At 39.8% G+C, this 13039-nt stretch overlaps 1 protein-coding gene across 1 annotated transcript in view; it reads left to right on the plus strand.

The window, feature by feature from the left end:
• The window catches only part of cntln (centlein, centrosomal protein), a 133414-nt gene that overhangs the window by 77247 nt on the left and 43128 nt on the right, over positions 1-13039 (plus strand). The window contains exons 21-25 of the mRNA XM_041784419.1: positions 4665-4856; positions 6235-6332; positions 9059-9185; positions 9347-9484; positions 11932-12117. Of these exons, the coding sequence (XP_041640353.1) occupies positions 4665-4856; positions 6235-6332; positions 9059-9185; positions 9347-9484; positions 11932-12117 (741 nt within the window). The remainder of the gene's footprint in view (positions 1-4664; positions 4857-6234; positions 6333-9058; positions 9186-9346; positions 9485-11931; positions 12118-13039) is intronic.

Genomic DNA, 13039 nt, shown 5'->3' on the forward strand with positions numbered 1-13039 from the left:
ATGCCACTCCACCAGAGAAAGTTGGAGCTGGCTTGCTGGCCAGAGCCAGGTCTTGTTGCCCTCTCTGCAAAGGGCAAAAGGTGATGGACTTTGGGCTTGTTCCAGCCAGTCCTGGCCAACTCTCCAACTAAAACTCTCTGCTGGTAATTGGCTTAGGACAGCCTCCACAGGGGCCATCATGTGAGAAGGAGCATGGCAGTTTCACAGAAACTTGTTTGTGTTGCTGTGTCTCCTGATCCTTTGCACACTCTGTCCTACCACTCCACTTTCTAACCAGTATGCCTCTTTCCTCATCCTAACTTTTACTTACTTTTCCAGAGTAGTTTTTATTAGTTATTATTTTTTAAAATCTGTTTTTCATTATACCAACTTAAGAAGAACATGTTTTTTTTAATAGTATCATGACAATTTTGCCCCATAGATGTGCTTATTAAGTCGTAAGGTATTACTATTTCTGAAAGTTTCAGTTCTTACAAGTGTTGATTCTACTGTTTTTCATTACTTCCCAGTATATTTTAAAAACACACTTATCTTCTCTGAGACTTTCTATTAACTGCATCTTGGAGTCTTCATTTTGACTGAATACCATTTCAGTAATTGCTGGGATCTCTTGAAATGACTAGCAATGCTAAATTATATTAAGACCTGTCTTTTATAGATCTTGCTAGATGCTGTTATTGCTGATTGAAAATAATGGCCTAAAGCAGCAAAGGGAAGAATCATGATGAAATGTAAGGCAGTTTTATTTATTTAGCAGATTGAACAATAAGGTAATTCAAAGTGCTTCACACAAGACATCAAAAACATCATAACAAAGGGCAGAGGAAACATAAGAGGGCATGTAGTACACCAGAATTATGCCTTAAAATAACATAAGAAGCTTAGGAACCAGGTGACAGCATGCCTTCCTGAGCACATCGTACATCAAGTTTTGCTTTTAACAAAATGTACTTGTCATGGGTACCCAACCATTTGGTTGCTTGGATTATTTTCTTCTCTCAATCATTAACTACATGTTTACTTAGCAATGGGTTGTGACATCGCCTCCTGAATTTACCAAACATATTTCTTTATTTGTGTAGTGTCCTACCCACCTATAACATGTAAGGGGCTGGGATTATTACAGGATTAGCGCTGCAACAGAGTTAATTTAAAGATATTGGGGGGGGGGGGGGGTATAGGGAGACAGGGGTGGAAGACATGCATCAAACAGAAGGATTGGGATTTGAACCTGCCACCTGTGTGTTGAGGGCCGAGCTGTATCAGTGCCCACCAGAAGGATTTTAAAGAGCTTCAGACATTGTTGAAATTTTACTGATCCCTACACTCGAAATTACACAATAAGTTTGTCCAGTAGCCTGCAGTTTTAATGGGTTGGCCAAATTCTGTGTCTGTCATCTGGTGAGAGGGGTCTTGCTGCAGACCATACTTATCTGGTGGCCACTCTGACAGACTGTTCATCTCAGACACTGTACATCTCAGAAAGGAAAGGCCATGATTTGTTGTTACAACATATTTTCAGTTTTAGATTTGTTTTAAGTCAACTTTTTTCTTCTTCTATCTTTCATACCATCGGCAATAAGACTATATAATTCTACCATAAACAGATGAGACTCCAGACAAATGAATTTCCCTTCGGGGATAAATAAAGTAATTGTATTGTATTGTATTGTATTGTATTGTATTTATTCATTCATAAACAAAGTCTGACAGTCACATTCATGGAATAAACACAATGCAAATATTACAGAGTAAGAAGCAATTCATTAATAAAACAGAGAAAAAAGGTCAGTGGGATAATCCAGGATTTAATCATGCACAGATCCATTTAGAAGAAGTTACATGAGCGGTGGCTTAATTTAGCTGCATTAGCTTTAGTTGAAGCTAACATGTTAAACTAGCTACTTAATTAACTTAACTACATAAGCCAATGTAGCCAAGTTAGCTCAAGCAATGTGAGCTTTAACAGACTTAGCTAAAGCTAATGTAGCTACAAGGATAATGTGCCTATGTAGCTTATATAGCTGCTTTGTGAGTTTAGCTTTAGCTATGTTAGCTGTGTAACTATGTTAGCTACAGCTAAGCAAGCTTTAGCAACATGAACTTTAGCAAATGTAACTAAAGCTAAATTAGCTACGCAGATAATGTAGCTTGCATTGACAATAGAGCTTATGTAGCTGCTTTGTGAGCTTAGATATAGCTCAGTTAGCCACATAGCTTCGTTATCTACACAGCTAACAGAGCTTCCTACATTAGAGTGTTTTCATTGAGGATGACCTTTTCCTGTAAGCAGACTGTTTACCTTCTTTATTAAATGTTTTGTAATTAGGTTTGCAATTGAGGCTTTTAACTTTAACTTTGCTAAAAGTTAAAATGCTGTTAGAAATGAACAGACTGCAGCCAGAGAAATGAAACCTGTTGCAGCCAGACTGTCTTGCATCAGGTGGAAATATCTTTCAAAGCTTTAAGCTGATATACCTATTCCTGATCAGAGAATAGCCAATCAGGCACATTTGAGGAGAAAGAATCGCTTGCTATGGTTCAGCTGCACTGCAAGCTTGTAAAAATGGCTACTGCTGAAGAGACTGGTGTGCAGCAGTTTTATCAGATCTGGACTTTTCTTGGTAGAGAAGATGTCTTTGTTCTTCTGACAAACTTCTGCACTGCGTTAACCCTTTAAAGCCTGATACCTCAAACTATAACCAGACAGTTCTCATTTTTTAGAAATAAGATGTTTATTAAACCTAACAAAATCAATATAGGAAAAAAATGTCACAACATGTCTTTTTTTGTATTACTTTTGATACTTGGCAAGTGATAATTCACTAGAGGGCGTTTTTATAACACATATCCACTAAGTCATATACTTTGTTGAGCCGGTTGGCTTAATGAAAGATTCTGCCCTTTCCAGACATAGTTGAATGTTCCCCATATGGATGTGAAATACATCCCATGCCATGGATATATGAAACAATCTAGATGGACTTTCAGGTTATCTGGCCAGGAGGATGATAGCAAAATGACTGAGGGATTTGCACAAGATGAAGTTTTAATTATGTTGATTTATAACATCAGATTTACCTTTATTTTTGCATTGGTGCATGTGTAACTGCATGCATTTGTGTGTGATCTCAGGCATGTGTCTATTTCTGCAGCCTTAGTTTCCTTATTTATCCCTCTAATGATTGGGTATCACTTGGAACAGCATCAGTGAGACCACTGAGAAAGAGAGAAAGAGAGAGGTGTCCTGTCTTGAAGCCTAATGGACCACCAGTACATCGGTCCATGTCAGTGTCATTTCTCACCAGAGCTGAAAATGGCCTGTGAAATCAAAGCCTGTCTTACAGGAAGTGTCATCAATGCCACTCTTAATTCGTGTACCGCTGCCACTACAGCCATAGCCTCACTTTTCATTCTCTACTCCTCCCTCTCTCTCTCTCCCGCCATCTCTCTGATACTTCTCTCGCTTTCACCCTCCCTGGGGAAATGGCATGCACGCCTCCAACAGAGCAGAGGAAACCTAAAACAAGAGGGATTCTATTAAAAGGTGTCAGCCAGCAACCAGATATCAATAACCTCCATGTATGCAGAGCAGAGAGCAAACCCCTGGGAATCTGCGGTTACACTTGGGTGTGTGTGTGTGTGTGTGTGTGGGTGTGGGTGTGTGGGTGTTTGTGTCTGTGTGTTCCAGCATTTACCCCATGTGTGCAGCATACATCTTCATGTTTCATGGCTCCTATTTGTGCCATTAAGCATGTTTGAAATGATACCAGGTCAGCTAATTGTGGCAGTATTGACCCAAACATGCAGAGGTGTGTTTCTGCTTTGTGTTTTCTTAAAAATCATGCAAATACCTTTTTGGGATTAACACTTTGTAGATACTTGTGGTTAGAGCCACTGATAAACTAAAAATGTCACATCATATAATAGTTTCATTATAATTACATTGAACCCAGCCACTCACCAAATGCTGAACTCTCTCTGCCTTATAGAGCTCTCTGATTCTACAGGATTGCTTTATTATGCATGCCAGTCACAGTGAGAATTAGGCCTTATTGACTGGGCAACAGCGTAATCAGTCTCATAATTTGCATAAAAGGGAGATTTATGAAAGCCAAGATATGTAAACAGAGCTTACACCCCTGCTGTGGCAACACATACAGTATATCCAACATATTGCATATGCTGTCTCTTTAGCCCCATTCCCACTTGCATGAAACTCCTGAAAATTTCCTGAATATACCTGAGTGAGCTGCATGTGTGAATGCAAACAGCAAAGTTTTTACCTCGACTTTCCCCTGAAATTTTCCTATTAGCCCCCTTGTATCCCGTCATCCCACCCCATTCCATTGACAGATACTCAAACTGAAGGAAAACTTCCTGCTATGAAGGACAAGTGTGAACAAGCAAGTCAGGAAATTTTCAGTGTAGGTAACAGTGTGAAAAGGGATTTTTTTAATCATTTATTTTGCATCCGTCGATTAAAACTCACCATTAGCCATAGGACTCTGGTCAAAATTCTTTAAGTAATTTATGTTGCAGTGTAGCATGTCTACCACCACTTTTAATGTTCGCCATCTTTTAACAAAAATATAGGTTTACCTGCTGCTACAACTTTGAGTATCAAACTTAGCTCACCCATCTATCTGTTTGTCAATCTGCAGAAGCTGACCTCTGATCTAGCTGGTATGGAGCAGCAGAAAAAGGTTCTGGAGATGGAGCTGGAGCAGTGGAGGCAAATCAGATTCCCCCAGCAAACAGAATGCTCCTGCCAGAGCCGGCCTGTGCCTGCCCCAGTTGATACAGCCTCCCAAGCCCTTGAGGCTGAAGTGAAACAGCTTCAAACCAAACTAAAGGTTGGTGGTTTTAAGTTTCATGTCGAATTCTAGGGTTAATGAATTGCCCTCATGCTTTGTCTCTCTGTGCATGCCTTATTAGATTAAGCTTCTTAATTAGGATGATGGTGTTCCGCATCATGTTCATGTCCAATTTTGTGCACTATGAAGCTTAAGTAAATTATACCATCAAAACAATGAACCTTTTCATGGTATGTTTTACAGCTTTCCGTAGGGAAACTTTTTCAAGGTGGCAAGTAAACAATATAAAGTGTAAAAAGTAAATTTTGCACTAAAAAAAAAAAAACAAACTTTTTAGTGCCTTTTGGCTACTTATGCAGAATCAAACAGTCTTCCTGTGTAAGAATACCCAAGAATGCATGAATTTTTAGTAAAAACAAAAAAGATTTTCCTGTTTTCCTTCTCGTATGAAACATCCATATTTCTGAGTCACTTAAACAACTCAGTGGTTTAAACAGCCGGCAGTCCTTGAGGACTTAAGAAATTCTGGGAAGAAAACTCTGTCAAGGTTTTACTTTCAAATCATGAAGCGTAAAAAAACTCTTGAGCCTTTCAATTTACACTCAACATCACCTGAAATTGCATGTGATTTCGACACGAATTAGCATTTCTTATCATTTGATCTTATTACAGAGTACCTGTCAGAGAGATGAGAAATTGGGAATAGCAGCAGAGACGTGCCCTACATCATAGGGAATGAGGTGTGAGTGGTACCACAGTATTATCACCCTCTCTGCAGTCAGCTCATCAGTGTCACCTGACAGATTGCTGCTGTCATTACACACAGATGAGGAAGTCATGTCAGGTGACAGTAAAAGGGAGAGGCAAGGGATGCTCTGTGGGGTTGAAGGCACTGAGCTAGCGCATTATCAAAAGCTTGTACTGCTACGGTTCCCACAAGGGACACAGGGTCCTTTAAACCAAAGTGAACATGCACGTTCAAATATCCGTCAGTCTGTTTGATCAGAAGCCAAACTGTCATCATGAACCATATGTTTTAATATGTCATAATACTGGCATAAAGGAGAAAAAACATCAGAGTTTAAATTCACTAATGTTCAAAAACAGCTGCTTTTATAAAAATATTTTTCTTATTAACCTTTTGTTTCAGTATGCAAGCCTTGTTTCAATGCACTTGGTAGTATAGGTCTTGAAAATGTTATTTTTCCAAATTACCTCCCTTATCTTTCCCTCTTTGAAAATGACTGTTTTCCTCTTAACCTCTTTTAGCACCTTCCACCCTCCCGCTGTAGCTATAATGAGGTGCCATGCTGTGCCTGACCTGTCATCAGGCGTGTCGTGAAAACCTTCCCTACCCCCTATCACACACACTTAAACACAATAACTAACACACACACACCCTGTGCCCTCCCCCCAGAGTGCAAGTGCCGAGGTCACAAGGCAGGTGGCGGCTAACAAAGCCCTGCGAGGCCAACTCCAAGAGAAGGAGGACAAGCTCCGCCAGCTGCAGGACAAGTTAGTTTCACGCCTTTTTTTTTTCTTCCTTAGTGTTATTCTTTTTCTTTATGCTTCCCTTTCCAGTGCACCTCCTACTTTTCCTTTTTTCATTTCACATCCCTTTTTCACTCTTTGTCTCCCTGTCTTCACTTGTTTCTATATGCATGTTTGCACTTTCTGCTGCTCTCATCTGCAGTGTTTGATTCCACCATGTGGCAGCACTCTGTCTGCTGCACTCTGCTCAGGCATTCCTCTCCTCTGTGTGAATCATCTGTGAAATTATCCATGTTCTCATGAGCAAGTGAATAAAAAAACGACTGATGGAATTAATGTGTATGCACATGTGTGCATGTGGGTGTCTTGCGTGTCATGTATAGTTGTTGCTTATGTGGGTAGCTGATGAGGGGTGCTGATCAAAGCGGTGTATTGATTGGTTGTGTGCCGCAGGAGGGACCATTTTGGCCCATGACACTAAAACCCACACAGCATCACTCTGGCCTGTGGGCCACAAGCCCTAATGAGTTACAAGGTTCACCTACTGTAGCTCTCGCTGCATTTCAGAGTCAGAATGTATGGCTATAAACAGTTCACTCAGGGAGAGATTTAAACCGTGTTATGAAAGGCGTACATTATCATCCTCTATTAGGAGCTCATCTCTGAACTGAGGCAAAGGTACAAAGAACAACTTGGCTTTCCTTCCTCTCACTCTCTTTGTCTAGTATTCTGTGTCCTCTGCCTGCCATTTTCAATAATGCATCCAGGGCATGTGTACAATCACAGCCTTGTATGTGTTTGTGTGTGACCAAAGCACAGCAGATCACAGTCAGACAGTGCGAACATCCCTCTGCTGAGTTTCCACGACAGCCTCGGCCTCTTGTCACACACACAGGCATGTTACAAGCCATCTCTTCTAGCTTCCCTCAACGTTTGGCTCCATGGAGGGACCCCTTCTCAGAATGAAAGACATGTCTAGACGTCTCTGAAATATACATCTCAGCATACACACAGGGAGCAAGGCTGCTTCGCCTTAAAGAAGAGAAGGGGGAAAAAAAAGAAATGAATTTCAAAGTACACCGGCATGTCCTCAGTCAATATCCGGCACTATGGCCCTGCCTTATTTATGAAGCTGCCTCTTTCATCTTTAGCCCTGTTGTCTATCAGCCACATGAAACGTCCACCCGCACTTCATTCTTAACAACATACACAGAAATGTTCGCTCTCGCTCTCTCTTACGCACACACTTCAGACCACTGACTGTTATCATTACAATACACGCATGTTTGAAGAACAATATTGCCAACAAGCGCAGAACAAAGGGAACAAACGTGTAAGTGATTGGGATATAGTTCCAGGCTCTCTCTCTATCTCTCACTCCACTAACACTCATAAATAGAGATCACACGCTCTGGCAGAAACTCCATATATCCCTCATTCTTTTTTATCCTCTATTCTTTTTGGGTCGCAGAAGAAGAGAACATCTAAAATAAATGTTGTCGATCTAATTGCCATTAGCATTGGGGCAGAGGGAGCTGCTGGGGCTCTTATTGCTGCTCTCCGTCTTTAAGTCAACACCAGACAGCCATCTGAAAGGTTCAATATGGGTTTTCTCATTAATGGCCAAATCCGTGGGGTAACCAGGCAGCGCTACTTCTCCCTTAAGACCCCAGGCTAGACTCCTCTCTCATTTAATTTAATGTCACTCCAATAGGACAAGCTCACATTTATTTAGCCAGTCTGCCCTCAGGCATCCATCCACCTAGGGAGACAGGGACATTTACTTACACGAAAGCATTTGCTCTGGCATTGCGTCATCTGTTTATTTAAAACACACAGTCGATGATGTGTGTGGGAGCTAAGAGATCTTTGAAATAAAAAAACAGCAAAAATCGTTTTAATTAACTCCATTTCTTATGATCTTTATTCTATTTGTTCTAAATCCCTTCGGTATGGACAACCATGAACAACTCGTATTTGCCTTTTATGAAAACAGAATTAAACATACTAACATACTGAGCCCATTTAAAACAAGGCCTCTCTGTATGGCTCAGCAGAGTGCTGGGATATTAAATATATCAATACAGCAGGTTATCGAAATGTAAAGTGACACGAGGTGCATGTTTGCAACAGTTAAGACATGAATTTCTTACAATACAGAGACCTTGCCGCTCTTTAGGGAAGTGTTATCAGCAAACAAACAACATTTTTAGAGCATGTTTCATTCATAATCAGTCATTCACAAGCTGAGTCCCCCTGCTGATGTGTTTTTAGATGTGACAGGTGCAGTGCTGTGTGGAAAATAATAAACATTTAAATATTGATTACAGTCTCTCAAGTAGTGTCACTGCTGATTCAAAATACCGTTAGTCAAAGAGGACTCCCCAGTCATGCTTAGTGTGGCATCCCCCGCTAGAGCACTTGTTCTAATATATGCCAGTTAGAATTACATATGCATCCTTATTTCACCCCCCTCGACTTACCCAAACAGCATGCCAGTGTATTTAGTTGTCATAATGAGCTGTCACGCCTGATGCACTGCATGGGGACACTGTGCCTGCCAGCTTTGCGTATGTGTGTATGTGAGTGTGTGTCTCTCTGTGTATGTCTCTATTCGTCTTCTATGATTATGCTATTTGCAAGTGTTTGCCTTACATAAATGTGTGTACGTGAATATCCCAACTATGCATACTTCTCTTTTGAATTTTAACATTTGTGTGTTTTGTGCGCGTCGTGATACATTTTTCCAGGGCAAGCCACGCAGAGAGAGATTTGAACATGAAGAGGCAGCTTGTGGAGGACTTGAAGACGAGACTTAAGTTCCTGCAGGAGATGGAGAAAAGTTACAGAGGGCAGATGGAGGAGCTGGAGAAGAAGGTACACACAGTAAACCACAGCAAGGGCAGAGAATGAACTTTTTTACTTCTGCTACTGTTACTGTTTAGGATGAATGTATGATTTGAATACCTCTTCATTACAAGAGATATACCCATCCCATTCTGTTATTTTTACTCTCCTGTGTCACTTTTGCTCTACAGGCGAAGACTTTATCAGAGGAGGCCACCAACAGGAAGGCTCTCATTGAATCTCTAAAAAGGAGACTAAATGTTGCAACCACAGAAAAAAGCCAGTGTGAGGCCTCCTGTACAAAACTAAAGAGGGACCTGGAGAAAAAGGTTGGAAGCATGGTTATAATAGTTTTGATTTTTCATCAGTCAAGGCCCAAGCATCAAGTGGTGCAAGAGTCCTATACAAATTAGTCAGGATTGTCATTATTATTATTATTTTTTCATCACTCATTTTTAGGCCCCTCAACATGCTCAATAAGGAAAGCAAATTAGTGCACACATGTGTGGTCTGAAAAATGCAAGGTTGATGAAGGTTTCAGTAACGACCCTCAGGAATTCTTTCAATACCGCCACCTTACGTGCTTCTACAGAACAGCCTCAAAAGTGACTTTTACCTAGAGATGAAATTTGGTGGACACATTCGGCTTAGGGAGATCTACAAAATAGTCTCCCAGAGCAAAACCCAAACTTAAGCCAGAAATCTGCCATTTTTGATAAATAAGCAGAAATTTTTGTGTTTTGGGCCTGTTCCATGGTTCATATTTGACCATACTAGTTTTGTTTTTATTTTGTTCTGTCTTTCTCTTTGATTAATTTCAAATGCTGGTTTGTTGGTTAAGTTTTTATTTGTTTAGTTTTAGTATGAGTTTATTTCATAAATGGACACTTGTCAGGGCTGAGACCCAAAAGCAAGTAACAGTAAACATCAAACAATTTGAAAATCCATTCAAAAAGGCCACTCCTCAGTCCTCATTGTTTTATTTAAATTATATATTTGTATACAACTTAAGACATTTGATTACCATTGTGTAAAGTTTTGACCAATCAAATCAGGCCAATTAACACTCCCAAGCATGGGTGGCTGGGTAAAGGGTTGGATGGCCCACCAGATTTTATTTGACGCTAAAGGTTAAAAGAGATTTAATTATTAAAGATATGCTATTTAAAGTGTAAATACATGTTATTCACTTATGTGTGCACATCAATTAAATGCCTGCACAAGTCCATAAGTCAGTATACCAGTGTATTTTTGTATTTTGAAAAAGTTAGATATTGTTTAGGAAAGTAAGCAATTCATAACGTTTGCTTTGAACAAGCTCATCCAAAATGTGAATTACTGTGCCTGAGACAAATCAGACAGTATTCTGCTGTCTGAGGCTAAAACTAAGGATTTTTTTCTCTAATTTATTTTTATTTTAGTTTTTTTTAATCAAACAATGCTGTTTTAGTTAGTTTTCATTTGCTTATTACGCCTTGTTTTTATTTAAGTTTCAGTTACTTTGTTAGTTTAAGTTACCTGTAAAAACCTTGGTAGGAAACAGCCTCACCATCAGTTTTAACAGTGGTTCAGAATTTTTTCATCATGAACATTCAAACTAGACAATTTAATAATAAACACATTTATTTTATTTTTTTCTTTTTTTTCTTTGCAACAGCACTTTGATATCCCTGGCTTTGAGAGCTCATCACCTCCAAGTTGAGAAAAAGCATGCAAATTCCATTAAAAAGTCATCAACTTGGCAACACTTGGACTGCTTTAAAAACCTTCTGAAAATTCAAACAACACAACAAAAACAGGAACTCGGTGTAAATTCAGAGAACTTTTTTGCCAAACAGTGTTTAGTGCTTTTCCCAAGTTACTGTGTACATAACTCTCAGATCCTCCGTATTTTTAGAATAGGCAGCAAGTTCAGCTGAGTTATTGACCTGAATTTACCTCCTCTGTTCATTTACTTTCAATGGTACATGGGGACTTTATAGCAGGTTGTGTTCAGTAAAAAGTGGTGTCACAATGGCAGTGGATGGATATGCTGTCTCTAACAAACCCCCAGTACACTAACAGGCAAAGGTATGAAGCTGAGGCGTGCTTTTTGCCTTATGGGTAATAGCTGCAACCCTCCCATCTGTCAGTCAACTCAGCCAAGCCCATTATTGTGCCTAACTCTTAGCTTTCATTTGATCATAACACATGAGAAGTTAAAACAAGCACCCTTAACAGTCTGTACCTTTAAAAACATGAATTCCCCAGCTAAAATGTATGTGTATTATTTTGGAACATTTTTATGTTACCAGACTGTTTATTTCTGGTATAAAATGGTCATTTTACCATGGGTGTATTTGGGATATGTGGGGCTTTTAGAGCCTGCCTCAAGTGGACACTTAAAGAACTTGTTTTTATATGCTTCCACTCTTGGCTTTATTTTCAGCACCAAAGGTTGCTGCTTGAACTTAACACTGAATTTTGTTACCATGAATACATTAATTACAAAACATCTCACCCCACTGATTTTAAGAGTTTTTATTTATACACATTTTAAACAGATGATAAAGGAAACATTTATGAAAAATTGTTCTGACAATCCTAAGGAAGATTAGTTCTTTTTGTAACTTGAATTATTTTCATTTCACTGGAATTAAACATGACCACAGGTGCCAGAAATTTTCAGATTTTACTATAACTACAAGGGCCACAAAAGCCTCACAAGCCTATAGTACTCTACTTTTTTGAACGGTTGCTTATAGCTGACATTTCAGACCACTGTTCCTCTTTACAGGAGCAGCGGATACATGCCTTGCAGGCTCGTGTGGGAGCCAGTGAGCAGGCTCTAGCTGCACTGGAACAGACCGCTACTGAACAAATGGAAGGGTTGACCCAGCAGAGCTCCAATGCCTTGGACAGACTTCAGAGACAGCTCGGCCAGACCTACTCCCATCTGGAGCAACTTCATTCTTTTATCAAGGTACTGTACTTAAGGCACAAGAAATCAAATGCTACGGGTCCAGAGTTTGCCTAGTTAAGTGATCTTACCAATCTCCTCACAGTAGTATTGTGTGGATGTTTCACCTGCAGGCCTAGGTGTCGGTTTCTGGTGCATTCTTGAGTAGGCAAAAGTTTAAGGCATGGACTGTGGCATTTTGGTCCCTGTAAATGAAAAATGAATAGCAGGACTTCACACTAAGCACAGCAACTTCTCTAGCAACCTCCCTGTCCTGGAGTTGCTCAGGTGGTTGTAGATTTACTCAAAAGCTACCATGTCTTACCATTTTTCTCAGAGGTCAAAGGTTATTGCCTGAATGTGAGTTTTTTTTCCATGGCGAAGAAGTTCTCTGACCATTACTCTGTCTTTTACACCAAAAATCACTCAAGCACTTTAGCACTAATATGGCATACTTTGCTGTTACATGTTAAACTCTGCATACATCTTTTGTTAGTCAATTATTCAACCAATGTTAGACCATATGACAAAACTTGTGCACAAGTGTACAAGGACTTGAGTAGAGCTGACCAAAGATGGATGAGCTTGTGAATTTCTTGGACTCCAAGCCAAAATCAGCTGTTAACTGGCCGCTAACTGGTAGTTAATGTGAATGGTTAAGTAAGCTGCTACACAACCAAGTGAAAGTACAGTGCCTTGAAAGAGTACACTGTACAACCTGAATGAGCTTGAGCAGTTTTGCAAAGAAGAGTGGAGTAAAAATGCAGATGTGCAAGTCTGACTGAGAACTATCCACACAGACTCAGTGCTGTGATAGAGGCCAAAGGTGCATCAACTAAATACTGACTTGAAGGGGCCGAACATTTATAAAGCAACTTATTTTACATTTCCCATTTTTAATTAATTGACATTATATTGTAGAAAGTTTTTTGTAACTTTTTTGTCA

This window comes from Cheilinus undulatus, linkage group 4 (assembly GCF_018320785.1).
Source record: "Cheilinus undulatus linkage group 4, ASM1832078v1, whole genome shotgun sequence".
Classification (NCBI taxonomy): Eukaryota; Metazoa; Chordata; class Actinopteri; order Labriformes; family Labridae; genus Cheilinus; species Cheilinus undulatus.